Source organism: Arabidopsis lyrata (assembly GCF_000004255.2).
Source record: "Arabidopsis lyrata subsp. lyrata unplaced genomic scaffold ARALYscaffold_7, whole genome shotgun sequence".
Lineage (NCBI taxonomy): Eukaryota > Viridiplantae > Streptophyta > Magnoliopsida > Brassicales > Brassicaceae > Arabidopsis > Arabidopsis lyrata.
Window position 1 is genome coordinate 8,221,020 of NW_003302549.1, and position 27,132 is coordinate 8,248,151.

A 27,132-nucleotide genomic window follows, 5' to 3' on the forward strand; every position below is an offset into this window, starting at 1 on the left:
GTTTCGCTTTCAGATTTAGTGGCGATCTAAAGTTGATGGCTTTTCGATTCCAACTATATTTATGGGAATTAGGGTTTCATCTGTTAGTTATATGCTTGCAATTGACGATTTGTTGCTGATTACTCTGTTTCATCGAATCAAAATTCTCCAACTTTCCTTTTTTCGGAATCATGTTCTTCTTGTCTTGTTCTTGTCTGATATCGTCTAAATATTCTTTACATGAATTATTTATTCAAAGACTTTTCGACGATAATGCCAGTGGCAATCGTTTAGTAGTTAATGTAATAGACAGGACCAGTGATGGGTCAATATCATTCCTTTCGGTCCCATTGCAATTTGCAGATTAATGTCAATAATGCTACTAATGTGCAATCCTCTCTGTCAAAAATTGGAACTTTATGAGTGAAGTCATTATAAAGTGACAATGGACTCACATGTATGCAGACAGATCCTCCAAATCTTCGAAAATGAAACAGATGAGTCTCTTGTGGTTTGTTCTTGTTAGCTTTAGTGTTGCTTCTGCACAACCATGCGTGAACAACGGGTTTTTTAGACCCAATAGTACATATGACATTAACCGTGCTCTCGTCCTCTCTACTCTTGCTTCAAATGTCAGGGCTCGTAACGGTTTCTATAATGCATCGATTGGCCAAGAACTTGATCGAGTGTATGGAGTGGGGATGTGTATCCCTGGCGCTGAACCAGAGCTGTGCTTAGATTGTATCGAGAAGGCGTCTGACGGGTTATTACAGAGCTGTCCTAACCAAACAGAAGCCTTTACATGGTCTGGTGGAGGTAAAACTCTTTGTATGGTACGTTACTCCAACCGTTCATTATCTGGATCACTTGATATGGACCCTCCTTCAAAAGGGTACAATGATGGGGATATCAAATCTAATGTAACAGAGTTTAATAGAATTTGGGAAGAGTTAACGCTTAGAATGATAGTCGAGGCTTCTACAGGCAAGGATGCATCAATATTGTCTAATCATAAGTACTATGCAGCCGACATAGCAGCGTTGACAGCTTTCCAGAATATATACGCATTAATGCAATGCACACCGGATTTATCTTCGACAAACTGTAAAACCTGTCTGTTGAAAAGTGTTGGTGACTATCAAACCTGCTGCCATGGGAAGCAAGGTGGATATGTATTTAGGCCAAGCTGTATTTTCCGGTGGGATCTGTATCCCTTTAACGGGGCTTTTGATCATATTACATCGACAGCGCCACCATCATCTCGTCCAGCACCTCCGCCTCAAGTGCCAGCTTCTATGGAACTTACTAAAACCCATAAAGGTAAATACTTCAATACCAAACTTTGATTGCAAGAAACTGTCAGAACATAAAGTTTGTCTAGTGTACTAAAAGTTGGCCCCAAGATTTGAAGATGAGACGGTTTCAGAACAATATGCTTTTTTGTTTTTCTCAGCGTGTAAATTGTCTTCTATGTTTGGCTTCCACAGATAATAAAACAATCTCAAAAGGAGTCGTCATGGCAATTGTTGTTCCGGCTGTAATTACCTTCTTGGTATTGGCTGCTCTAGGATTTGCTGTTTGCGGGAGGAGGAAGTCATACCAATCACTTGATCGTCAGAGTGAGTTGTTTCACACGTTTTTCATCATTTACTTTATCCTTTTTTCCAGATATATATGGTCTGCGTTTGCAGATTCTTGGTGGATTTTAAAGTGAAAAGACCTATACGTTCCTGTATGCAGCTGGCATTGATATTACAACTACACATTCACTGCAATTTGATTTGAAGACAATCGAAGCTGCAACAGATAAGTTTTCAGAGAGGAACAAGATTGGTCAGGGTGGATTTGGAGAAGTTTTCAAGGTATATTTTCTTAGACTTTCTGCTTTCTTTAATCTCCTAGAGAGTTTGGATAACACATCCAAGTGAAGTTATATTCTTTGTAGGGTGTGCTTCCAGACGGGACAGAAGTTGCTGTGAAAAGGCTGTCAAAAACATCGAGTCAAGGCGCACGAGAGTTCAAGAACGAGGCTGTTCTGGTGGCAAAGCTTCAGCACAGAAACCTGGTTAGGCTGCTTGGTTTTTGTTTGGAAGGAGAAGAGAAGATACTTGTCTACGAGTTTGTACCTAACAAAAGCCTCGACTACTTCCTGTTTGGTGAGTCCAATTTAATACATATATTGGGAGAATCATAATGATCCCTCATAATTAACTTGTGTTTCAAATGATTTTATATTTACATACAGATCTTTCAAAACAAGGCCAGTTGGACTGGAAAACACGTTACAATATCATTGGCGGGATTGCTCGTGGAATTCTCTATCTTCATCAAGATTCACGACTCACAATCATACACCGCGACCTCAAAGCGAGTAACATTCTCTTAGATGCTGATATGAACCCAAAAATTGCTGACTTTGGAATTGCAAGGCTTTTTGAGATGGACCAAACTCAAGCTGAAACGAGCAGGATAGTTGGAACCTAGTAAAAAAATTTCCCTTGTCTGCATTTATAACTGAAGTTTGAATTGCAATAATTTTAGGATGGACAATACTCTTGTTGTGGGTGAAGTTATGTTTTTTTTTTTTTTTCTTGTTCTGCCAGTGGTTATATGCCTCCAGAGTATGCAATGAAAGGTCATTTCTCTGTGAAGTCTGATGTCTACAGCTTTGGAGTCTTAGTTCTTGAGATTATAGCCGGCAAGAAGAACAATGGCTTGGACCAGGACGGCAATGCTAGAAACTTGGTCACATATGTGATTACCGAAAACCAAATTTCAAAATTTCTAACTTACTGTGAGGATTGTGAGCGGTAATGGATTTTGGTTATTATGTTAGGTCTGGAGGCTTTGGAGAGAGGGTTCACCATCAGAGCTCGTGGATCAGTCGGTTGGAGAGAATTATGACAGCAACGAAGTTACAAGATGCATCCATACCGCGCTGTTGTGTGTTCAAGAAGATCCTGCAGATCGTCCTACCTTGCCTTCAATTATCTTGATGCTCAGTAGTAACACGATTACTCTACCAGTGCCTCGACAACCTGGATTTTACTTCCAGAGTAGACGTGATGATTTTGAGGGATTAGAACCAAGTCAATCTACAGGAAGATCGATTCCTTATTCTGTGTCGATAACTGATTTAGATCCTCGTTGAAGATGGAAGCATTCTCTGTGTGTAAGTTTTGAGTGATGCTTCTACAGTAATATCTTATTTTGTGTGAGACTTGAATATTCATGTGAGTTGTGTGAGAACTTCTGTTTATACTGTATCTACCTATTTGATGTGACTTGAATATGCATCTTAAGTTCTGTTTTACTACACTTTTGCTGAAATCAGACGGTTAGTTTAATATCTACCTGTGTTAAATAAACCGTAAACCAAAGGTACGTATTAACTGATGATCTTACCCTCGCTCTGAATCAGCGTTTTGGCGCATTCTCTTTTTTTTTTTTTTCTTGTTCTAACTTGTTTACTACGCCTAGACTAAACAGAATTTGCACACTGCAAAAGACTTTGCCTTTTGACTCTCCTTTGACTACCGTATAAGCAGGTTTAAGAACCATTTTTATCAGTTTGACGAATTCAACATTAGGATATATCAGAGAAGCTATAAATGCTGTTTAAATAACCAATACAAAACTATAATCTTTAGAGAACAACGAAGCAGAGCTGCAGAGGAGGACTTTGTTTTCAATCCTCTGTTTTATCCTCATAAGTTTTGGTGTTGCTTCAGTTTTAACACAAAACATGCATGAACATTAGTACTCTCAGACTCAACGGTCATAAATATTTATGACGCAGATCGCCGGATCATTGAGCAGATTGCAAATAAACTTAAGAATAGTTTTAACTTAATAAACTATGAATGCACAAATTTTTATGTCAACAATTCATTGCAACATGATTGAAGTTGAAGCTGCAACAAACAGATTTCAAGGTGAAGGTGGATTCGGCGAGGTTTACTAGAAAATTAACTAAGTTTCTATTTATAGGTTATGAATATACATGTAAAACTCGGTAAATTAGACGGATTCGGTTTGCATTTACCGGTATACGAATGTTTGTTTACCCAAACCGGTTGATTTACTAAACCGATACCATATGAACCGGATTACCGACCGAAAAAAAGTAACTAAGCTCATCGCCTTTGTGCATTCCCCTGAGCTCGGGATTCAGAGTTTAGCATTCAGGTTTTAATGGCGTTTTATGATATTGGTTTTCGGATTTGTTTGTGCTCTTCTGTTGTTAGATTTTCGATGTGTTTAATGGCATAATCACGATATGGCTGTGCTCGGATTTAGGGTTTAACTGTGTTTTCCGTCTCCGAGGCTTTTAGTCGGTATCATGTTGGCACTTCCGGCTCAATCCCCATTGATTATCACACCTCCGGCAAGCAACAATACCATTACAAAGAAAAACAAAGGTCAGTCTTCCAATTGCAAAACTATAATAATTACTTGTCTACAGTATCTAAAGAAGGCTTTTAACAAACAGTGAATGAACTATGTATCTTGTGCAACATTCTGAAAATCGATTTTTGAGGGGATCTTGAAAAGAATTGGTTGATTTACACAATCCGATGGCTGTCTTGAAAAGAAGCATATCAGATAAAGCTGAGCTGGGGATGGCAGGGAATATATTGAATTCTATTTGGAATCAATTGTTGCTGTTGTTGCTCACACTAGTGGCTCTTTGCTACTCTGTTTCAGCCAATTACAACATGTTCTTCTGGGTTCGGCGTGATTCATATGTACGCACGCATTCTTACATGAATCAACCCAAGAGACACTGATTAGGCTATCAATTGGGCAAACAGGTCTAAGCTAGAACAACAAAAAGCCGGTTTATTTGTGACACTGACACTTTAGCCCCAATACTTTTCTGGTTCGATGAATACTCTTTCCTTATGTCATTTTCTGAGTCAACATTCCAATATTCAACAACCCTTGTTATATATTACGTGAACAAAGAAACTATTATTGACTTTTAACTTTGACTTTTGACACGTATTTGTGACCATATTTGTAGGTTTAAGGACCACTGTCATCAATTTGACGAATTCAATTTTGGAGAGAAGCTTCGATTTTGCTTGTTTAAACTGGTAAGAAACGTACATATGCGTCAAACACTAAACACAGAGATTTTTCTTTTGCTATAATCTTGAAGAAACAATGAATCAGAGGAGGACTTTGTTTTCAATCCTCTGTTTTTTCCTCATAAGCTTCGGTGTTGCTTCAGTTTCAGCACAAACATGCACGACGGACAAGGGGACTTTCAGACCCAACAGTACTTACGACGTAAATCGCCGTCTCATCCTTTCTTCTCTTCCTTCAAATGTCACGGATCAAGACGGCTTATACTACAACGGTTCCATAGGACAAGAACCGAACCGTGTCTACGCAGTTGGGATGTGCATCCCGGGATCAACTTCAGATGACTGTTCTGATTGTATCAAGAAAGCGTCTGATGAATTTTTAAATAATTGTCCTAACCAAACAGAAGCGTATTCATGGCCAGGTGAGCCAACGCTTTGCTATGTGCGGTACTCCAACACTTCTTTCTCAGGATCTGCAGATCTGGACCCGCGCGTACTGCTCTTCAACACTGGAGTTATACGCTCAAATCTAACAGAGTTCACGGCAATTTGGGAAGGACTAATGGGTCGTATGATTGCTACAGCCTCCACAGCAAAAAGCACACCATCGTCTAGTAATAACCATTACTCAGCTGAAGTTGCAGCCTTGACAACTTTCGAGGATATGTACGCATTGATGCAATGCACGCCAGATCTTTCTATTCGTGATTGTGAAAATTGTCTGCAGCGAAGCGCAGGTGACTACCAGTCATGCTGTAGTCAAAATCGAGGAGGTGTTGTTATGAGACCAAGCTGCTTTTTGCGCTGGGATTTGTATACATATTCTAACGCTTTTGATAATATTACGGTAGCTTCTCCACCTCCGGAACCTCCTGTGACTGTGCCACAAGGCCCCCAACCTGCAGGTGATCAAGCCAACACGACCGACAATGGTTAGTCTTCCAACTGGAAAAAAAAACTATGATTGTAAGTAGAATTGAAATATATGACATTGTTTTCTTGTTTTATGAGAAGATAGCAAAGGAATCTCAGCTGGAGTTGTTGTGGCGATTATCGTTCCCACTGTTATTGTCATCTTGATACTGCTGGTTTTAGGATTTGTTCTTTTCCGAAGAAGAAAATCCTACCAAAGAACTGAGATTGAATGTTAGTTTCTTTGTGTTTTACCTCTTTATTCTTTCCTTTTGTTATCAGCATGTATACTCCCGTAGCCAAGAGGGGAAACATGAAACTAATACACCCATTCTTTGCAGCTGAAAGTGATATTTCAACTACCGATTCATTGGTATACGATTTTAAGACAATTGAAGCTGCAACTAACAAGTTTTCAACAAGTAATAAGCTTGGTGAAGGTGGATTCGGTGCGGTTTACATGGTAAGAAAGTCTCTGTTTCCCATTTTTTTAAAGTTCATATTGGTTATGAAAATAACCAACGATGTTTGTTTCATTCAATCGTACGTAGGGTAAGCTTTCTAACGGAACTGAAGTAGCTGTGAAGCGACTGTCGAAAAAGTCAGGACAAGGCACAAGGGAGTTCAGGAACGAGGCTGTTCTTGTGTCAAAACTTCAACATAGGAATCTGGTTAGACTTCTTGGATTCTGTTTGGAAAGAGAGGAACAGATTCTGATCTATGAATTTGTCCACAACAAAAGCCTTGACTACTTTCTATTCGGTATGGTTCCCGTCAATAGTTTTTCTTATTCAAAGGATCCTTCTTCAGCTTTATACTGATTGATTGTCGATATGTGCAGACCCGGAAAAGCAAAGTCAGCTAGACTGGACCCGGCGATACAAGATCATTGGAGGAATTGCTCGAGGGATTCTATATCTTCATCAAGATTCACGGCTCAAAATCATACATCGTGACCTCAAAGCCAGCAACATTCTCTTAGATGCGGATATGAACCCGAAAATTGCAGATTTTGGATTGGCAACTATTTTTGGAATGGACCAAACTCAAGGAAACACCAACAGAATTGCTGGAACCTAGTAAGTTCTGCTCATAGTAGCTGAAAAATAAGCAAAGTTCACTGAACCTTCTGCTATTGCATATTAACGAGTTGAATGTTTTTCAGCGCTTACATGTCTCCTGAGTATGCGATGCATGGTCAATATTCCATGAAATCTGACATTTACAGCTTTGGAGTGTTAGTTCTTGAGATTATAAGCGGCAAGAAAAACAGCGGCGTCTACCAGATGGATGAAACTAGTACTGCAGGAAACTTGGTCACTTATGTGAGCATAAAGACCTCAAATTTCAACAATTTAACATTTCAAAACATATGACCAAGGTTCTTAATTGTTCATTGTATTAGGCTTCAAGGCTTTGGATGAACAAGTCACCATTAGAGCTGGTGGATCCAACCTTTGGAAGGAATTATCAAAGTAATGAAGTCACTAGATGCATCCATATCGCGCTCTTATGTGTTCAAGAAAATCCAGAAGACCGTCCAATGTTATCAACAATCATCTTAATGCTCACTAGCAACACAATCACTCTACCTGTGCCTCGCCTACCGGGATTTTTCCCACGAAGCAGGCAACTGGAACTGGTATCCGAGGGACCAGAGTCTGATCAGTCTACAAGCAAATCTTTTCCTCTTTTAGTTCGTAAAAAGTGATGTGGTTGAAACACATAACAATGGTCAGATGACGTTTGATATTTTTTATTTACGGACATAAGAAACATAGTAAGTTTATCTGTAATTGTATGTTGTACACTGTAAAATGCTTATGGCCAGTTCTGTAATAATCGTTTCTTTTTTACTGGTTTACTCTCTTCAAGCAATCAAATTCTCTGCGTGATTGTTGTGAAAGCTTAATTTGGAGGTTGTAATTATCTTATACTTGCTTGTGGTTACAATTACAATACAAACGTTCTGCTACAAAAGAAGTTTTTAACTTATTTTCAATACCAATAGATTCAGGAATCAGGTATGAAGGTACTCATCTTCATCGAGGATATACATCTGTGATGGATGCATCGTCAACAGACCCTAGAAGAGATTTGCTCGTTGTATCTGTATCAAGCGGGTCTTTTCCAATTCTACTCTGAAAGAAAAGACCTGGTTGCCGTGGCACGGGTAAAGTCACAGTATTACTAGTGAGCATCAGAACAATGGTTGACAACGTCGGACGCTCAGCAGGATCTTCTTGAACACATAAAAGACCGATATGGACACATCGAACAACTTCACTCCTTTGGCAATTATCTACAATAGCTGGATCCACGAGTTCTAATGGTCTTCCGTTACTCCAAAGCCCCCAAGCCTAGAATATTATTCAATCAATCAATCAATCCAACACTTGCAACTATGTTCAGGTAAACATGGAACTTGATTGGCACAAAACTTACATATGAGACCAAGTCATGTGCACCGTCTGTTTGGTAGAAGCTGCTATTCTTCTTGCCACTTATAATCTCAAGAACTAACACTCCGAAGCTATAGACATCAGATTTCATTGAGTACTGACCATGCATTGCATACTCGGGAGACATGTAACCACTGTAACCCACAACAAAAACTATGTTAATAAAAGAATGTTCAGAAAATTTCAACTTATGAGGAAGACTTACTAGGTACCAACTATTCTGCTTGTGTTCTCTTGGGTTTGGTCCAATCCAAAGATCCTAGCCATTCCAAAATCTGCAATTTTAGGATTCATATCCGCATCCAAGAGAATGTTACTGGCTTTGAGGTCCCGGTGTATGATTGTGAGTCGTGAATCTTGATGAAGATACAAAATCCCTCGAGCAACTCCACCAATAATCTTGTATCGCCGAGTCCAATCCAACTGACTCTGCTTTGCAGGGTCTGTACACATCCATAAATCACAGTTAGCTCTAAAGACTTGTAATCCCTAGTTTCAAGATTGGTTAAAGAATCATTGAAACAAAGCATTAAATGCAACTAACCAAAGAGGAAGTAATCCAGACTTTTGTTGGGTACATACTCGTAGACTAATACCCTTTCTTCTCCGTCTAGACAAAACCCGAGAAGTCTAACCAGATTTCTATGCTGTAGCTTTGCAACAAGAACAACCTCGTTCTTGAACTCTGCTTCACCTTGTCCTGATAACTTTGATAGTCTCTTCACCGCAACTTCAGTCCCATCCGATAAAGTACCCTGTTGTTTTCATCAGCATTATCCCATTATACATATGTGTTCACACAAAGTTTCAAGAAGAAAAAAAACACAGCTCAAGGGAACTGTAATTACCTTGTAAACCTCACCAAATCCACCTTGACCAATCTTATTACTCTCTGCAAAATCATCTGTTGCAGTTTGAATTTTTCTATAATCAAGCTGCAGTGAGTCTGCAGTTGTAATATCATCTCCTGTTGCACAATGAAAGTCTTAGAAGCAGGAAAAAGAAGCTGAGCTTTGACATTAATCAAAATTCAAACCCAAATAAAGATCGTTCATCACTTGAAATCTTTACCATCAAATGCAGATGTTGTGTCATAAGTCTTCTTTGCCCTTTTTGCAATGAAACAATAACCAACGATGAAAAGCAGAACAGCCACTATAATAGGCACAACAATGGCTATCACTAATACAGTTGAATTCCCACCTTTCCCTGCTTTCCAAAGATCATTTGCTTAAGATCAGACAATGACAAACGAATAGCAAATCCAAATTAAGTCAAAAGAAGCAAAGTTGCCTTATTAGTATTGCTCATATCAAGAAATCAGGGCAGAAAAACAGAGGAAGAGATTAGATCATGTAAGACACATAGCAGCAAGTTAGCAACGCGAAATTCTGTCGAAAGAATGAATATTTTTATATATTTTTGTCAATTTCGTTGAATTACGGCAAAAGCTAACAGAGGAAATGGACAGAGCACTGACCAGGTCGAGGAGGAGCAGACACCGGAGGAGTAGAAACCGGCGGTGGAGGTGGTGGTGAAGGTGTAGTAATGGCGGATTCGTTGTAAAACGCGTAAAGCTCGAATCTTGAACTACAGCTCTGCATCATAAATCTTCCCCCAATTTTATCAGTGGGCAATTGATTGATGCTCTGTTGAAGACAACTCAAACAGTCTTGTCTCGTCAGATCAGGAGTGCACTGAACCAGTCCGTACAATTTCTGCAACGCAGTGAAGTTGGCTTTTCTGGCATCAAATTTTCTGGAATTGCTGGCAGCTTCAGCGGCGGCTTGGTTCATCGTGGTCCCGACCAAATCTCTGAATTGGTCTAGTTGGTTAGATGTAACATTCTGGGGGTTCCACATAAACACTCCTCCACCGGTGCTTAGGGTTGAGAGTATGTTCCCGTTAGAGTATCTGAGCATACACTGGTCGTAGTAGATTGTGACCTCTTTCTCATTCGAACACCGACTTAAGGTGTCGTTTACAGCAAAGGTGACGCAGCGACGACAAACTTCCGGCGATAAGTCTCCACGGCAGAGGAAAAGCCCGGTGACTCTGTCGGGAGCTTGCCCTGCGGTGGCGTTTTGGAAACTGGTGGAGTATGAAGCGTTACTGGAAGAGAGAGAAGCCAAAACGGTTCTGAGATTGGTTAAGTAAGTGCTGTTTCTTGAATACGTTGTCGTGTTCGGACAGATTTGGTATAGGAAAGTGTGATCTTGATCTTGAGCAGAAACTTTGAAGCTAGTGAGGAAGGAGAAGAGGAAGATGAAAGATATAAGAGAAGACATAACTGGGCTTTCTTGATTTGTGTTTCTCATCAAGCTTTTGGGAAGGAAACTCGGTTATATGAAATAAAATTGAATTTTTGTTCTCGCTGTGACTAGTGTCTAGCGTGAAACAGAGGATGGTTTTGTGACGACGAAAAGTCAAGGTCAAAGTAAACGCGTCTTGTATTGAATTGTCCTGTCCTGCCCAATTTGTCTTCAGCTAGCTACTAATCCATTACTAATTTTTAAGAGATAATTAGCTCAGAGATAAGGGATCTGAGCTTAAATTAGTTTTTGATAAAATCTTGTCGGGACCTAAAACAATTGCAACATTAGTCCATTATCTTTCCGTTTTTAGCCTCACTCGCTAAGAGAAATGCAACAGTTTTTTTTGTTTCTTTCGAGACGAATATGCGTGTATATGTATATTTGTCAAGCATTTGTTGTTCTATTATAGATATACATAGATCTACTTAGATCCACATCTCTACTTTATAGATCTGTATTTTGATGTGCATCTTTTTTTGTAGATATCTATTTATTTTCTTTTATTCCCACTTGATGTTGATACATAACTTACTGTTTAATTTTTTTACTGTTTAGAAATATGGCTGATCTGGAGCTTTTTTCCCGATTGTTTGCCGATAGAGAGGACCTCCTGGCGATAGGGTGAATATGTACTTCAAGCTCAATACGATCAAGGTTGTGTTGAAAGCTCTTACACCTAAAGAGAATGAAACCATTAGGCCTTACTTTGGAAAACTTCTTGATGTCTACTCCAAACTTGTCTTCTCTGGCAAATTGGCTCACTTTCTGTTAATCCGATAGCTTAATGTTGTCAAGCGACAAAATTCAAAAGTTTTTCCATGTACTTGTTTTCATTCCATTGCTTTCACGATTAAATAGTATCTAGTTTTTTTTTGTGTTTTTCTCGCTTCCCTCACTAAATTTCGTCTCCATATCCACAAATCTATTTAGATCCGCAATTTTTTAATTATTCCTGAGTTTAGATATTCAACTTCCCCTGTAGATCTATATTTATTCATGTATATTTTGTCAAACATCTATTGTTTGTTTTAGATATCCACAAATCTATTTAGATCTGTATCTATTCATTTATATTTACCAAGCATATGTTGTTTTATTGTAGATATCCACATATCTACTTAGACACTCTGCAGGTTTGCATTAAATGGAAGTCGCCTCCTTCCTTCTGTCACCGCAGCAAAGACGACGCAGCTACGGCAAACTTCTGTCGAGAGATCTCCACGGCAATTAAAAAGTCCGGTGACTCTGTCTGGAGCTTGCCCGACGGTGGCGTTTTGGAAGCCGGTGGAGTAGGAAGCGTTGCGGGAAGAAAGAGAAGCCAAAAGGGTTCTGAGATTGGTGTTGTAAAGGCTGTTACTCGAGTAATTTGCCGTATTTGAACAGATGTGATATACGTAAGTGGGATCTTGAGCAGAAACTCTGAAACTAGTGAGAAAGGAGAAGAGGAAAAGGAAGAAGAAAGAGGCGTAATAAGACATTACTGGGGTTTCTTGATTTGTGTTTCTTCTTCTCATCAAGCTTTGGGAAAATTCTGATATATGAAACAAATTTGATTTTTTGTTCTCTCTCGGTGACTAGTAGTGACTACTGTAGATAGCGTGAAACAGAGGTTGGTTTTGCGACGACGAAAAGTCAAGGTCAAGGTAAACGCGTCTCGTATTGAATTGTCGGGTCCTGTTCCACTTGTGTTCAGTTACTAAATGTCTAAATCATTACTAATTTTTTAATATGTGATAACAAAAAAAAAGGAATTGGCAAAAAGATTTGATAAATGGAAAATTAATTTGTATAGCTAGAAGCCTGGAAGAAATTATAACAAAATAAAAACCTATTTCAAAATTAAGAAAATTGTCAAAACAGTCAAATTTAAAACATTTTAACTCTAAATTTAAGCTTTAAACTCTGAATTCTCAATTTTCTTGAGTACTTTGTTGCAAAACTACATTTTATTGCAAAGAAATAGACAATCGGCAGTTGGGATTTTCAGAACAAAATAAATGTAGCTGCTGGCATGGTTTCAAAGATCTTAATTACTAGTAGTAGAATTTAGATAGGATACATGAGAGAAACTACTAGTATAGAATTTGTTTCGTATACTCTTTCTTGAATAGAGAATTATTGAAATTAGGAATCGTTGTTGACTATTCTTCAAAAAAACATTGTGGGGCTGAAAATTTGTCGCCACTGATGCTGGAAAGTTCTTAATATTCCACATGACATCATAATTCCATTCTTGATTCGTGTTTTCACCCAAACATGAATCTACAGCATATAATTTTTTTTTTTACATCATACGAATGTTATTTGTTTAAAACGAATTTTGCATCCGTAAGGTCCATCTAATTGCAAAGGTGTTTTAATTTCTATGAGTTTATATGAATTTGAAATATTTCCTTTTTGGCATTCACATATACATAAAGAAAAGGAAAATAAAACAAGAAATACAAAACAGAGAAGAAAAATTTGAGAAATCTCTTCTTTTTGGTATTATATAGGTTCTCATGTCCAAGCACAAAACGTTAAAGGCAGCGACGCTGCTCCGTAAGGCTGCATGATACGGGCTTATGAGACCTCCGCCATGACTTCTTCGTGAAGAAGACAATTGGCTTTGTTAATCTGTGACGTATACTTCAGGGTTCTACAACCATTAGATCCTATTAGATCGGTTGCCCCTTTATCAAGTATTTTTCACTTTTTCCCTCGTTTAAACAAACACAAGAAACGTATTCGCATGAAACATACGGAAGAAGAATAAGAAACTAGGATTTTAATGGAACTATTGGAAAGAAAGACTAATCCTAACTTAAGAAGCCAAACAATTATTTACATGCACGAATAACCTAATATATAATGGAAGAATTACGTTACGAAACCTAGAAAGAATGTGAGGTAGACGAAAAAGGGGAGGATATGAGGAAGATGAGATGACCAAACCTAGAGGGTGTTGTGTATATATATATACACATGACTTATGCGGTGTATGTAGCCAAAACCCTAGCTAGTTCTTTTTATTTTATTTTAATGATTATTCAAAACCCTAGTCTTTAAAAAGTACTAATTCTTTTCCGTAACCGCCAAGGAAAAACAATCGGCTTTTTTCATGCAACAAATCTCGTTAAAATTGGTTATGGGCCTGCCTATGAGAATGGAAGCCAGAAGAGGACTCGGTCAATGCTTCGAGAAAAAAAATGCTTCGAGAACATTTGCGTGATATATTGGGCCTTCTTTCCCAAAAGCCCAATTTGCATCATGATTCTTCAATCCATCGACACACATATCTTCTTCGTTCTCGTTATTGTCGTGAGAGTGCTGCTCATGTGCTGCAGACAAATTGAGAAGGAGACACTTGGAATTTGTATCCACAAAAGCCACGTTCATATTTTTATGTGATAATAGCAATTTAGTTCTGTTATTTTCAACACAAAAATCCACCTCCTGCATTCTCTTTGTACTAAAAGCTCCATTGGTGAAGAAAAAATCAACGTGATCTACGACACATATGTCTTCATCGTAGACGTCATACACCGGATCACCAATAATATCCTTGTAATTTCCAAACAAGTCTTCTCTTGACATAAATGAATATTCATCGGTTTGATAAAAACACCCGAACGACATGGTAAACGAAGAACCGATTCGGCTCTAATACCAACTGACGTAGCGGAAGCTTTAAGGATAGATTACGAAAGTAATCTTGAGTATTAATGGATCTCAAGCAAGACAATTGTAGCTCGGAATTCTAGTGTTATCGGAGATCAATGGATTCACGATAAACAAAGACTTCGTTTGAGAATACTCCAAATGATGGAGCGGAAGCTTCTAGGGATAGAACTAGATCCGTTGATTCTGAGAATACCCGGAAACTAGGGTTTGAGAGTCCTCCTCTCAGAGTTTTCACAAAAGCTCTTAGATTGTGAATACTCTTCACAGTGTTTATAAAAACCTCTTTAAATCTTTCGATTAATCAATTCATCAATAACTTAATACAATAGGAGACATAAGAAGGCTATTTATAATAAAACATAAAAACCCTAAAACTTAGAATATTCTAGAATAATTATAATTAATAAATTAAAAGATAATATAAATAGATATTTAGAAATATTCCAAATATCTCGCTGCATCAGGTCTCGTCGGCCAAGAAAAGATTCGTCCTCGAATCTTGTTTCTACGCTGCATCAAAACTTCTTCAGTTGATTGGAAAAATCAGAGGCAATTTATCAAAGACAAGAGAAGCTAAACCTAATTTTCAGACCAAAAATAAAATAAACGAAACTGAACCTATTTTTTCAAATTTTAAAGAACACGTCAAAAAAGAGCAAAACGAATCAAGGTATCCTAGAGCGCCATTAGAACCAAAATGCTAAAATGAGTAAATTAACCAATTTATAGAAATTCGTTTTATTTCGACAACAACAAATGGTTTTTAATGGTGGCATGAAGAGAAGATAGGATTAAATCCAAAACTTATGACCAACTTTACAAACAACAAAAGATATCAACGGACAAAATGTTACCCTTAATTTGTATTTAAAGGTTCCCAGTTTCCAATCTTTAAACCAAAATACACATCTTATTAATATAGGCCACAAAAAATTTCATACCATTATATGTTTTTTTCTTCTATTTACTGAGAGAATAGATTTGCTTTGGAGACAATTTTTAGATATTTTATTACTTCTTATAGAAATTTTGTTCGTTATACATAATGTTACAAACTCTTTTTTAACAAAAAAAAAGTATTGTCCACAAATTATAGGAAATTGGAAAAAAAAAAAAAAAAAAAAAAAGAACGAAACAATTTATAGCTAGGATCATATAGGAGACAAAAATATAGATTATCCTTGACTTAGTCATTAGAGATTATCCTTGACTTAGTCATTAGAGGAAATGTAATTCAACGTTGATTTGGATCGAAAGAAGCGTGAGAGACGACCATATATATGTCCACAAGTCTATAGGTGGTTGGCATTTTATGGAGACCAATAAACTTTAGAATTGGCACTATTGCAAGGGGCCGGGAAACAAGTTAAAAAGAAAAAACCTCTAACTTTTGTGAATTTGCCAAACAAATTCTATTAGATAAGTTAAAGAGAAATTAAAGGAATATTAAGGTTTGTCTTTAGTTCAACTGCTTTCACTAATTTTCATTTTATCTGAGTGCCCTGCAAAGAAGTGTAAGATATACTCTTGTTTATAGCTTTATTCACTAGAGAATGAAGACAAAAGGGTTCAGAGAATTAATGGCGTAATTGTTGATTCTTCGACAGTAAGTTTGTTCTGCTGGAACAGAGTGATTCTGAAAATCTAATACAGAGTTTGTAAAGATAACAAGGTAAAGTACTTTTGTGCAAAAAAAAAAAAAAAAAAAAAAACAAGGTAAAGTACTATAATAGGAAGTCAACGACTATAGAAGTCAACCTTCCACTGTGAGTGTTAATTGGTTTTGAAGAAATGAAGGGTTTTTTAGCAAAGTAGACACTTTTAGAAAAATAATTTGCAAAGTAGGTAGTTTTTTTAAAAAATAGAGAAATAGACACTTTTTTTACTTTTTGTGAGATATAACTTTTGTCTAATAGACTAAAAGACAAAATAGTTATCAAATACTAAAATATCCCTTATCTTGAGAGAGAATAAACAAAATATGAGGGACCACTTTTATTTTGTTACTTTCTTCTTTATCTATTTGGTTCTTTTTTCTCCTTGAATTATTATTTTTAAAGAGAATTTTTTTTTAATCACCTGAATTATATATTTTTTTGGCACTATTCTCATACACAAACATTTAAAAAATCGTTTTGTACACTAACACTTGTACACTAAATCATCTTGTACACCGATATTTCATAAATCATCAAGTACACCGATTTTCTTGTACTTATAAATTGAAGTAATAATTGTTTAGAATATTTGTACAAATATGGTGATTGTATAAACCGAATGTTATATTTAATATGATGGTGTACATGATGGTGTACACAATTAAATTACTTTTGATGGTATACATAATGATATAAACCATTATGATGTACGAGATTGGTGGATGGAATTGTGTACACAAGTTTTAAATGACAGCATACAAGACTGGTAGATAAAGTGTACAAAACTTGGTGTACAGTACTTATAGGGAATGTATAAACCATTATTTCAATTTAATGGTGTACGTCATCTCGTACACTGATGTTTGTACAAAATATGTGAAGGTGTACGATGTTGTAGAGGGCACACAAGGTGGTGTATGGTGCGACCCACTATCTCATCATTTCATGTACATTAATAATATTGTGTACACCGCACTTTACATCATCATCGTACACCATCGTATTATGTAGTTATACACCATTATAGATTATCATTTGTACACCATCTTGTGCACTATCATACTCTGTATACCACTTTCTAAACTCAGTATCATATATTACTTCTTATATTCTTGATGTACACTACCGTTTGTACACCACCGTTTACATTATTACGTACACCGTCGGGTTAAGATTAAATAATAAAAAAGTGTTACGTATCCGCAAATATAGCAAAATTAGACATTTTAAATTCACATAAATTTTTTAAAGATTAAGATGTTGTTGTAATAATTTATTTTTATTAAGAATTTATAGCAAAACAAATTAAAAGTATTTAAGTGAAAATAAGAAAGAGAAAAAAGAAAATCTTTGACTATAAGTCAATTTTGTCATTATCTAACAAAACAACAAAACAAGAAAAGGTTATATAAGTCATTTACTAAAATCTCTATTACACAAAAAAGTTGTATTAGAGAAGAAAGAGAAAAGTGTCTATTATTCTAATTTCTAAAAAAACTACCTACTTTACAAATTATTTGTTAAAAAAGTGTCTACTTTACATAATTTCTCAGAAATGAAGGCTAGAATCTGAATCAACTAGGGTTGTGAAAATACTGTTTTAGCTTACAACTGTTTGTTTGTTACTTGTCTCGTACGGAAGTTTAATGGTGTTGTCTTATTGACCCAGATTCTCCGCGCGTAGCAGAATAATCATCAACCTATTAAATATTTAACTCCATTACGTTTATCATTCTGGGAAGTAGAAAGATTTATAATTCGATTTTCTCTGGTTATCGCTTTCACATGTTTTTAGTCTAACATTTAAATAACAATAAAAGTTGATGTTACTCGTATAGTTGACTTTGACTTTCATGAAATTTGTATTAGAACACAAAACTTTGACGTGGTGGATGGTTTAACATTTTCATTCATTGGTATTATTTAGTAGTTTAGTACGCATGAACCAGTAAAGATAACAAGAAAGAAAAAAAAAACAGAGGAGAAAGGATAACAAATTAATTAGATAATGTCTGCTTATACCTCATTAAACTCTCTCTTCCTTCTCACATTTTTCTTTGCAAGCTTGAGAGCTTCTGCACATTTACAGGACCTGACTTACGTCGGCCATAGTTGCAGTAAGACGACATCAACAAACATCACTTACTTCTCAAATCTCCAAACTCTTTTGACCTCTCTTTCTTCTAACAGTGCTTACTTCTCCTTGGGATCTCATAGTCTTACAAAGGGTCAAAACGCCAGCATGGTATTCGGACTTTATCTCTGCAGAGGAGATCTCTCGCCGGAAGATTGTGGTGATTGTGTCGTAAATGCTTCTAAAGACGTTCGAAGTAGATGTCTACGAGGGAAAGAGTTCTTGATTCAGTATGATGAGTGCATGCTTGGATACACGGACCGGAATATTTTCATGGATGCTGTAACCACAAGGTCCACTCCTACAATAATCACTTGGAACACTCAGAATATTAAGGCGGACTTGGACCGGTTTAACGATACTGTGTTTTCTCTGATTAACAAGTCTGCAGTGGAAGCTGCTAATAGCAAATCGAAGAAATTCGCGGTTATTAAATCGAATTTCACTTCGTCCCTGACGGTATATTCATCGGTTCAGTGTATTCCTGATCTGTCTAGTGGAGAATGCTTAAGCTGTCTCCAACAGTCCATCAATGAAATTTTTTTCACCAAAGTCGGAGGAAGAGTTCTTGTCCCGAGTTGTAACTTAAGGTACGAGATTTACCCTTTCTACGATGAAACCTCTGTGAAAACTCTCTCTCCATTGCCGCCGGTTTCAGCTCCTCAATTGCCAATAAAGATTCCTCACCCGGTTTTAGCTCCTCCACTGCCGGCTGGTAAAGGTGCTCTCTCTCTCTCTCTCTCTCTCTCTCTCTTTTTCTTTCATTTGCTTGATTGGAGTGAAACAGACAACTATACAAGATTTGTCTGATCTAATACTTTGTCAGGAAAAAGAGGAAATTCCACGAGGGTAATCTTAGAAATTTGTGTGCCGGCGGCTTTCTCTGTTCTTCTTTTTGTGGCTGTATTTACCTTCCGTTTGACAAAGAGAGTGAAGAAGACTAATGACACAGCAGTTGCAGATGAAGGTAGAGATTCCAAAATACTCTTGTTGTTTACTACTTAAATTTTTGGTTTATGAAGTTTAATGCTAAAAACATTTGGTTTTTGCAGATGGGGATGATATTTCAACGGCAGGCTCTCTGCAGTTTTGTTTTAAGGTTGTTGAAGCTGCGACAAATAAATTTTCAATATGTAACAAACTCGGTCAAGGTGGATTCGGACAAGTTTACAAGGTACTACCAGTTCATTGAGCTTCCTAATTACTTTCATAAGAGATTCAAACTCTGTTTAATTCACAATCTTTTTAGGGCACACTTCCTAATGGAGTACAAGTTGCCGTGAAGAGACTATCGAAAACATCGGGACAAGGTGAAAAAGAGTTCAAGAACGAAGTTGTTGTTGTGGCAAAGCTTCAGCACAGAAATCTGGTCAAGCTTCTTGGATTTTGTTTAGAGAGAGAAGAGAAAATACTTGTCTACGAGTTTGTGTCTAATAAAAGCCTTGATTACTTCTTGTTTGGTAAGTTAAATCAATGCTTAGCAAAATATATTTTATTGTTGACATTCTAACTATATGGATGTGCAGACTCTAAAAAGCAGAGCCAGCTGGATTGGACTACACGGTATAAGATCATAGGAGGAATTTCTAGAGGAATATTGTATCTCCATCAAGATTCACGACTCACAATCATACATCGAGACCTCAAAGCGGGTAACATCCTCTTGGATGCTGATATGAACCCGAAAATTGCAGATTTTGGAATGGCGAGAATTTTTGAAATGGACCAAACAGAAGCCAATACGAGAAGAGTAGTTGGAACCTAGTAAGTTTTGTTCTTGACAACTATTAAATGTTAAATCCATTTGTTAACTCAAACTTTTATGCATCGTGGCAGTGGTTACATGTCACCTGAGTATGCCATGTACGGCCAATTCTCAATGAAATCTGATGTCTATAGCTTTGGAGTCTTAGTTCTTGAGATTATAAGCGGGAGGAAGAACAGCAGCCTTTATCAGATGGATGCTTGTTTGGGAAACTTGGTTACATATGTGAGTATAAACACTTCAAATATACTACTTTTTCGCTCTATGAAACAGTCACAAGGATTTTTTAAGTCTTAAAATGTGCTATAGACTTGGAGGCTATGGACCAATGAGACGCCATTAGAGCTTGTGGATTCGTCCTTTCGAACGAATTATCAAAGAAACGAAATAATTAGATGCATCCATATCGCCTTATTATGTGTTCAAGAAGATACTGAAGATCGTCCAACTATGTCAATGATCGTTCAAATGCTTACTACTAGCTCGATTTCCCTAGCTGCACCTCGACCACCTGGTTTTTTCTTCCGAAGTAAGCATGAAGAAGCAGGTCCATCAACAAATAAATCCTCTCTCTGTTCCATTGATGATGCATCCATTACCATGCTAACTCCTCGTTAAATAACTCGTTTCATAAACTAAAAACTATTGCAATTCCAAAATTTACAGTTTTTGCGTTCATATTAGAATCTATGAAAATGCTACTAGCTTTGAGGTCACGGTGTATGATTATAAGTTGAGGTTTATCATAAAGACGCTTCCTCGAGCATTGGCTCCAATGATGAGAATCAATCTGTCCCCTCATTTTGAATGGTCTGCATATAATTAAATAAAAATGTATAAATAATATACAACCAGTCCCATCAATGTCTCTTGGGTTGACTCTTGTGTAGATTTTTGTTGAGTCAACCGCAGATTGTAACAATTTTATCGCACGCTATAAAGTCCCGTAGGGCAGAGATTCACAATTGGAACAAACAAATACGAAATGGTCCACAAGGAGAAAAAACTAAAGAAAATCAGACGAAGTCAACATCAAGAAAGCGAGAGCAACCACTATCGTAGACGAATTAATTTTTTTTTTTTTTTTAGACGAATTAATTAAGTTTGTGAGGAAGAGAGTTGGTGTAGCTTGAGACACGTTTCAATCCCTTTGCTTTCCTCTTAGTGTATGTATAGTCTTCAGAGTTTGACAAGCCTCTTCTGGCTATGAAAATCTTTAAGAAAGCCTTCTTTGTTCTATGATATAAAGTAAATTATCAGCTAATAAATAAGGTAGATTACCGTTAACCCTAAACCCTAATTCTCATTTAAGATTTAAAGAAACCCATGATTGTTTATAGCCTGACTTCCCATAAAAATGGAAAGCAAGAAAGAGATGTGAGTCAATTATGATTGTTAACCATTTTTCTCTGTTCAGTTATTACGTGCCCGAGAAGTTAGGGGAACAATGCTCTTATTTTCTTTTTCTTTTTGGTAAAGGAAAACCTCTTTTTTCTTAAAAGAATGCTCTTATATATTTTCTTCTGATTACTCTCCATGCAAAGCCTCCAAAGTCCAACAGAATGATCATCAATATATTTCTAATTCGTTGAATTTATCAGAACTAGACGGTCTTTATATTAAGGGTTTTGTGAAAAAACATCATCCAACTCGTCAACTCGTCAAAATAATACGCAATATAACCGTAAACGTTTTCACGATCACATACATTAGATTTTTAAAATTCTAAAGGTAGAGTTAAAATCCTTGTCGTGAGTACTTTCGATTTCACATATCATTCGTCAAAATTTCACAAACTTAGACGGTAGTGAAAAAGGGTTACATTGAATATTATTTGACGGTAGTGAAAAAGGGTTACATTGAATTTTATTTTTGACTTTGTATCATTAATTTACATTTTTTGTAAGTGAAGGATAAAATTGCAAAAATCGGCGAGTTGGAGGTTTGTTTTGCACAAAACCATTATATTATGTCCACAAAATTAATTAAAGGTATTAAATCACAAAAAAAAAAAAAAGTTAATCAATTAAAGGACTTGTATACACCAAAGAGAAGATAATTTGGATTGAAATGAAGACTAGTATATACAACGTAACTGAAATCGGAATTTACTATTTTTCCAAGTTCTTTAGGATCGGAGCGTCTGAAAATTTAAGAATGCATAATCGAACCAATAATTAACGTAAACGTCATGAGATCCGATTATAAAGAAAAACTCACTATTAAATCAATACAAAACATTAAATAGGATTGGCCACATTTAGAAATATGTTCTTTTTTTTTTGATACCCTATCGGTTGATCCGGTCAGCTCCGGTAGAAACGCACCGAAGTGCTTTAGAGTGGACTTCTCCCCGAAGGGCCACCACACTGTCTGTACGGAGTTAATTTGGAATGCTTTCCGACTAATGCCAAGGGGTAGCGAGATCGCCTGTTACTGACTACCAGGTAAACTGCCTAGGCCTTTGGCCAAGCCCAGACTTCCCACACAAATGTGTTTTTTGTTTGCAGGGTGGATCGAACCTGGGTTAGTTCCTTCCAACATAAGCTTAAACTTAATTTCAATTATACATTAATACCAATTGATCTTTAAGCGTGAAGGTGAATACCATATTCAACGAGGAGTCGAGGATATAAATCACTTATAGATGTCTCGTCAAAAGATACTGGAAAAGACTTGCTCGTTGTTGATTTATCTGAATCAAGCGGGGTGTTTCCGGGTCTACTCTTCACGAAAAAACCCGGTTGCTGAGGCGCTGGTAAAGTCACAGTATTATTGGTGAGCATCACGGAAATCGTTGACATGGCTGGATGCTTTACAGGATCTTCTTGAACACATAAAACACCGATATGGATGCATCGAACCACTTCACTATTCTGGCAGTTATCTACAATGATTGGATCCACTAGGTCTAATGCTGTTCCGTTTCTCCAAAGCCTCCAAGCCTAGAATATCGTCAATCAGTCAAACAATTATTGCAACTATTGCTTTTTGTAGGATGAGGAGAGGCATATATAAAAATCATTTCCTTTAAACTTACATGTGTCACCAAGTCTTGTGCGTCATCTGTCTCGTTGAAGCTGTTATTCTTCCTACCGCTTATAATCTCAAGAACTAACACTCCGAAACTATAGACATCAGATTTCATTGAGAACTGGCCACGCATTGCATATTCAGGAGACATGTAACCGCTGGAATCCACATCAAAACTTTACTATGTTGTCAAAATAAAATGTTCAACATGTGAGAACTGAGAAGTCAAGTGGAAGACTTACTAGGTACCAACTATTCTGAGTGTGTTCTGCTGGGTTTGATCCATTTCAAAGATCCTTGCCATTCCAAAATCTGCAATTTTAGGATTCATATCTGCATCCAGGAGAATGTTACTCACTTTGAGGTCACGGTGTATGATCGTTAGTCGTGAATCTTGATGAAGATATAGGATCCCTCTAGCAATCCCACCAATGATCTGGTATCGCTGTGTCCAGTACAGCTGACTTTTCTTTGCAGGATCTGTGCACATACGTGAATAGTAGCTCTAAAGATTTGCAACCTCATGTTTCAAGACTAGTTAACGAAACAATGAAGAAAATCATCAAATGCAACTGACCAAATAGGAAGTTATCAAGGCTTTTATTTGCCACATACTCATAGACCAATATCCTTTCTTCTCCTTCTATAGAAAATCCGAGAAGCCTAACCAGATTTTTGTGCCGAAGATTTGCAACAACTGCAACCTCTGTCTTGAATTCCGCGTCACCTTGTTCTGATGTTTTCGAAAGTCTCTTCACTGCAACTTCGGTTCCATTTGAAAATGTACCCTATCCATTTTTATTTATCATCATTATCTCGTTATCCAAATTTGTTGGAACAAAAAAAACAATCGATAACTTATATAGTATATAATATATACCTTGTAAACATCACCAAATCCACCTCGACCAATTTTATTATCCTCTGAATAATCATTTGTTGCAGCTTGAATTGCTCCATAATCAAGTTGCAGAGACTCTGAGGTTGTTTTATCATCTTCTCTTGCACAATAAATGTCTTAGTAATCAGAAAGAAAAATAAAGAAGAAGATGATAATTAATGACATTAATCAAACCTAACTAAGATTGTTAATCTTTACCATCAAGAGCAGGTGCTGTGCCATAAGTCTTCTTTGCCCTCTTTGCAAAGAAACAATAACCAGCTATGAAAAGCCGAACAACCACTATAATAGGCACAACAATGGCTACCACTAACACTGTTGAATTCCTACTTTTCCCTGTTTTCCGAAGATCATTTGCTTAAGATAAGAAAATAGTAGACGCTAACCGAGCTAAGATCAAGTAAACAGGGCAAAAAACAGAGGAAGAAGAAAGTGTTCACCAGGTAGTGAAGGAGATGTCAACGGAGGCGTAGACCCTGGAAACCGCATCGGCGGTGGTGGTGGTGGTGGTGGTGTTCCAATGGCGGTTTCGTTGTAGAACGCGTAAAGCTCATACCTTGAATTACAAATTGGCCAAAACTATCTTGCTCCAATTTTAAAAAGTGATATTCTATTGATGGTACTTATCAGACAGCTGAAGCAGTCTTGTCTTGTAAGATCAGGAGTGCACTGAACCAACCAGTAAAAAGTCTGGAGTGCGGTGATAAGCCCTACCGTGTGTATGTGAGACAGAGGCGCTCTCGTGTGGAAACAGGGGATGGCACGTGCGAGAATTAAATGATGCTAGCCGTTGGATGGAAGAAGAAGGATAATTGTTGATCAAGCAAGTGGGAGTCAGCTTCTAGAAACTCTTAGCTTTTATCTATAAATAAGAAGTCTCGGGTGTGAGATCAGTCATGCAGAATTTTATGTACAACTTCTCCTGCGTGGGATTTAAGGGTAGTGATCTAGAAGGTATGATGTTCTAGATCTATACTTGTATGTAATTCTGTATTAAGAACTCTATGAATCCGTACTCAGTTCTTAACATGCGGTCAATTCGGTCTTTATCGTAGAGAATCTTCTAGAACTGTTGGCTGCTACCATGGCAGCTTGGTTCATATTAGATAACACCAAACCTATAAACTGGTCTCTTTGATTTTGAATAGAAGAAATATTATTGGGGTTCCTCATGATATGTTCTCCTTCGTATGTAACTGTCGATAGAATATTCTTGTGAGAGTATCTAAGTATGCACTCCTCATAATAGAACACAGCTTCTCTCTGATTTGGACACCGAGTTAACGATTCGTTAACGGAGAAGGCAACGCAGTTACGGCAAACTTCGGGCGAGAGGTCTCCGCGGCAAAGGAAAAGTCCGGTGACCCTGTCGGGGGTTTGTCCCACCGTGGCGTTTTGGAATCCGGTGGAATAAGAGGCGTTACGGGAAGATAGAGAGGACAAAAGGGTTTTGAGATTGGTGGAGTAAGTGCTGTTACTTGTGTAAGTTGTCGTATTTGGACAATTATGATTTAGGTAAAAAGGATCTTGAGCAGAAGCTCTGAAGCTAGTGAGGAATGAGAAAAGGAAAAGGAAGGTGAAGGAGAAGAAAGAAGACATGTTTTTTTTTCGACTTCCTTGATTTGAGTTTCACATCATGGAGCTTCTTCCATTTATAAATTGAATTTTTTTCTTTTCTGCTGATTAACGTGAAGTATACGATGGTTTGTGACGATAAGTCGTCAATCAAAGTTAATGTTAAAGAGAGATGAGATTGAGAGTGATCTTAGTAGGCCTATTTGTAAAGTTCATTGTTTCCAGACACATCTTCACAGTTAAACCTTCCACTGAGCGTGTTGATTTGTTCAGATTCTGAATCAATGAATGCTACAAAATGAATCAACTAGGGTTGTGAAATTACTGTTTTAACTTATAACTGTTGGTTTGTTACTTGTCTGGTAAGCAAGTTTAACGGTGCTGTCTTATTTTAAGTCTCGGCGCCAAGCAGAACAATATTTTATTTTATATCTTTGTCGGAAATATATTGATAGACGTCAAAACTTAGAAATTTATAATTCCATTTTCTCTACTTATCGCTTCCAGCTGTTTTAGTCTAACATTTAAATAACAAGAAAAGTTGATGTTACTCGTCTCGGTGACTTTGACTTTCAAGATATTGTATTAGTTATTTAATTTACAACAAAAAAAAAAAGAAAAAAAAAAAAAACCTTTGACGTACTAGATGGTTTCACATTTCATTTATATCACCACTTTACAAATCATGCAAAATCGCACCTTCACAATCCCACAGTACTCTGTTTACAAGATCATTGGAGGTATTGCTGAAGCGATTCTAGAATGATTCACAACTCATAATCATACATTGTGACTTCAAAGCAGGTAATATCCTCTTAGACGCTGAAATGAACTCCAAAGTTACAGATTTTGGATTGGCCAAATTTTTAGAATGAATTAAACTGTAATGCCAACATTCTAAGTGTTCTCTCCCTATATCATTTTTTTCATTCAGAGAGGTAATGAATTTTTTAATCGGTGGTGATGTCGACACTAGACTGATTATTCTTTAATTAAAAATCAAAACAAATTACATATGGTTTTAACAAACCAAACCAAATCAGACTAAACAACTCGTAGGGATGATCACGTCTAGATATATGTAAATATATGCTTAAACTTGATTACAAGCTTGAGGTTAACATCATAATTAGCGCATAATTAGCGCGGATATAAATCAGTGATCGCTGGAAAAGACTTGGTCGTGGTAGACTGAGGTCCTTTACATGTCTACTTTGAATGAAAAACCCTTGTTGCCGAGGAACTGGTAAAGTCACAGTATTACTAGTGAGCATCATGAAAATTGTTGATACTGCCGGACGCTTTACAAGATCTTTGAAGTCGATCTTGTAAAGCATCGTTTTGCTAATTAACGAAGCTTATTAATTGAAACATAACCATGTCTAGTGACTTAGCGATGTGCCTAAATTGGCATAGTCAGCAAGAATTTAAGATTTAATATAAAATCAACAAAAATTTTAGTATCTATTTTACTAGATGCAAAGTTGAGGCATTTTTTTCAACGAAAATGCATAGTTGAGATTTTTATAACATGTTTCCCGATTCTAGACTAAAAAGCATGTACAATGAACAAAGTTTTCTTTCAGTTAACTTTTCCATTGTTCACTTTCTTTATGTTCTCGGCAAGCTAAGAAAGTGATGC

At 36.9% G+C, this 27,132-nt stretch overlaps 6 protein-coding genes across 8 annotated transcripts; 3 read left to right on the top strand and 3 right to left on the bottom strand.

Annotated features, from left to right (window-relative positions):
- The first annotated feature begins 34 nt into the window (after positions 1-34).
- On the top strand, positions 35-3,328 carry LOC110226351 (putative cysteine-rich receptor-like protein kinase 35). Its single transcript, XM_021017693.1, has 7 exons — positions 35-1,299; positions 1,467-1,598; positions 1,720-1,841; positions 1,925-2,135; positions 2,225-2,462; positions 2,583-2,733; positions 2,816-3,328. Exons 1-7 carry the CDS (start codon positions 435-437, stop codon positions 3,128-3,130), a joined length of 2,034 nt encoding a protein of 677 aa, XP_020873352.1. The 5' UTR covers positions 35-434; the 3' UTR covers positions 3,131-3,328.
- Positions 3,329-5,024: 1,696 nt separating this feature from the next.
- LOC9303799 (cysteine-rich receptor-like protein kinase 11) lies at positions 5,025-7,840 on the top strand. The gene is made up of 7 exons (XM_002867681.2): positions 5,025-6,004; positions 6,087-6,218; positions 6,326-6,447; positions 6,536-6,746; positions 6,826-7,063; positions 7,150-7,309; positions 7,390-7,840. The coding sequence occupies exons 1-7, from the start codon at positions 5,149-5,151 to the stop codon at positions 7,693-7,695; spliced, it is 2,025 nt and encodes a 674-aa protein (XP_002867727.1). The 5' UTR covers positions 5,025-5,148; the 3' UTR covers positions 7,696-7,840.
- Positions 7,841-7,896: 56 nt separating this feature from the next.
- On the bottom strand, positions 7,897-12,435 carry LOC9303800 (cysteine-rich receptor-like protein kinase 10). 2 transcript variants are annotated; one of them, XM_002869738.2, is made up of 8 exons: positions 11,957-12,435; positions 9,927-10,457; positions 9,518-9,655; positions 9,295-9,413; positions 8,991-9,201; positions 8,652-8,889; positions 8,430-8,580; positions 7,897-8,344 (listed from the first exon to the last, which is right to left on the bottom strand). In XM_002869738.2, exons 1-8 carry the CDS (start codon positions 12,273-12,275, stop codon positions 8,027-8,029), a joined length of 2,025 nt encoding a protein of 674 aa, XP_002869784.2. In that variant the 5' UTR covers positions 12,276-12,435; the 3' UTR covers positions 7,897-8,026. The 2 variants fall into 2 exon arrangements, with proteins under 2 accessions (XP_002869784.2, XP_020873359.1); XM_021017700.1 differs by lacking the exon at positions 11,957-12,435 and having other exon boundaries at positions 9,927-10,859.
- Positions 12,436-17,983: 5,548 nt separating this feature from the next.
- Positions 17,984-20,731, top strand: LOC9305856 (cysteine-rich receptor-like protein kinase 5). Of its 2 annotated transcripts, XM_021017698.1 has the most exons (8): positions 18,110-18,199; positions 18,273-18,937; positions 19,043-19,183; positions 19,269-19,390; positions 19,466-19,676; positions 19,743-19,980; positions 20,053-20,206; positions 20,291-20,731. In XM_021017698.1, the coding sequence occupies exons 2-8, from the start codon at positions 18,325-18,327 to the stop codon at positions 20,597-20,599; spliced, it is 1,788 nt and encodes a 595-aa protein (XP_020873357.1). In that variant the 5' UTR covers positions 18,110-18,199; positions 18,273-18,324; the 3' UTR covers positions 20,600-20,731. The 2 variants fall into 2 exon arrangements, with proteins under 2 accessions (XP_020873356.1, XP_020873357.1); XM_021017697.1 differs by having other exon boundaries at positions 17,984-18,937.
- A 1,333-nt stretch (positions 20,732-22,064) lies between these two features.
- Positions 22,065-24,602, bottom strand: LOC9303801 (cysteine-rich receptor-like protein kinase 7). The gene is made up of 8 exons (XM_021017823.1): positions 24,356-24,602; positions 24,114-24,251; positions 23,895-24,010; positions 23,592-23,802; positions 23,257-23,494; positions 23,022-23,172; positions 22,590-22,926; positions 22,065-22,503 (listed from the first exon to the last, which is right to left on the bottom strand). Exons 1-8 carry the CDS (start codon positions 24,402-24,404, stop codon positions 22,415-22,417), a joined length of 1,329 nt encoding a protein of 442 aa, XP_020873482.1. The 5' UTR covers positions 24,405-24,602; the 3' UTR covers positions 22,065-22,414.
- Positions 24,603-24,920: 318 nt separating this feature from the next.
- LOC110226403 (putative cysteine-rich receptor-like protein kinase 9) lies at positions 24,921-25,708 on the bottom strand. Its single transcript, XM_021018104.1, has one exon. It carries the CDS (start codon positions 25,512-25,514, stop codon positions 24,939-24,941), a length of 576 nt encoding a protein of 191 aa, XP_020873763.1. The 5' UTR covers positions 25,515-25,708; the 3' UTR covers positions 24,921-24,938.
- Positions 25,709-27,132: the final 1,424 nt, after the last annotated feature.

Excerpts from the sequence above, each read along its gene's own strand:
- LOC110226351 (XM_021017693.1), top strand. The coding sequence starts at position 435 with ATGTATGCAGACAGATCCTCCAAATCTTCGAAAATGAAACAGATGAGT. Across the intron at positions 2,463-2,582 it reads AGCAGGATAGTTGGAACCTA|TGGTTATATGCCTCCAGAGT; the intron begins GTAAAAAAATTT and ends TTGTTCTGCCAG. Across the intron at positions 2,734-2,815 it reads CTAGAAACTTGGTCACATAT|GTCTGGAGGCTTTGGAGAGA; the intron begins GTGATTACCGAA and ends TTATTATGTTAG.
- LOC9303799 (XM_002867681.2), top strand. The coding sequence starts at position 5,149 with ATGAATCAGAGGAGGACTTTGTTTTCAATCCTCTGTTTTTTCCTCATA. Across the intron at positions 6,448-6,535 it reads GATTCGGTGCGGTTTACATG|GGTAAGCTTTCTAACGGAAC; the intron begins GTAAGAAAGTCT and ends AATCGTACGTAG. Across the intron at positions 7,064-7,149 it reads AACAGAATTGCTGGAACCTA|CGCTTACATGTCTCCTGAGT; the intron begins GTAAGTTCTGCT and ends AATGTTTTTCAG.
- LOC9303800 (XM_002869738.2), bottom strand. The coding sequence starts at position 12,275 with ATGAGAAGAAGAAACACAAATCAAGAAACCCCAGTAATGTCTTATTAC. Across the intron at positions 9,656-9,926 it reads GTCTGCTCCTCCTCGACCTG|GGAAAGGTGGGAATTCAACT; the intron begins GTCAGTGCTCTG and ends TTTGGAAAGCAG. Across the intron at positions 8,581-8,651 it reads AGCAGAATAGTTGGTACCTA|TGGTTACATGTCTCCCGAGT; the intron begins GTAAGTCTTCCT and ends TGTGGGTTACAG.
- LOC9305856 (XM_021017697.1), top strand. The coding sequence starts at position 18,091 with ATGTCTGCTTATACCTCATTAAACTCTCTCTTCCTTCTCACATTTTTC. Across the intron at positions 19,391-19,465 it reads GATTCGGACAAGTTTACAAG|GGCACACTTCCTAATGGAGT; the intron begins GTACTACCAGTT and ends CAATCTTTTTAG. Across the intron at positions 19,677-19,742 it reads CCTTGATTACTTCTTGTTTG|ACTCTAAAAAGCAGAGCCAG; the intron begins GTAAGTTAAATC and ends ATGGATGTGCAG.
- LOC9303801 (XM_021017823.1), bottom strand. The coding sequence starts at position 24,404 with ATGCGGTTTCCAGGGTCTACGCCTCCGTTGACATCTCCTTCACTACCT. Across the intron at positions 24,011-24,113 it reads CACAGCACCTGCTCTTGATG|ATGATAAAACAACCTCAGAG; the intron begins GTAAAGATTAAC and ends GTGCAAGAGAAG. Across the intron at positions 23,495-23,591 it reads CCTTGATAACTTCCTATTTG|ATCCTGCAAAGAAAAGTCAG; the intron begins GTCAGTTGCATT and ends GTATGTGCACAG.
- LOC110226403 (XM_021018104.1), bottom strand. The coding sequence starts at position 25,514 with ATGTCTTCTTTCTTCTCCTTCACCTTCCTTTTCCTTTTCTCATTCCTC.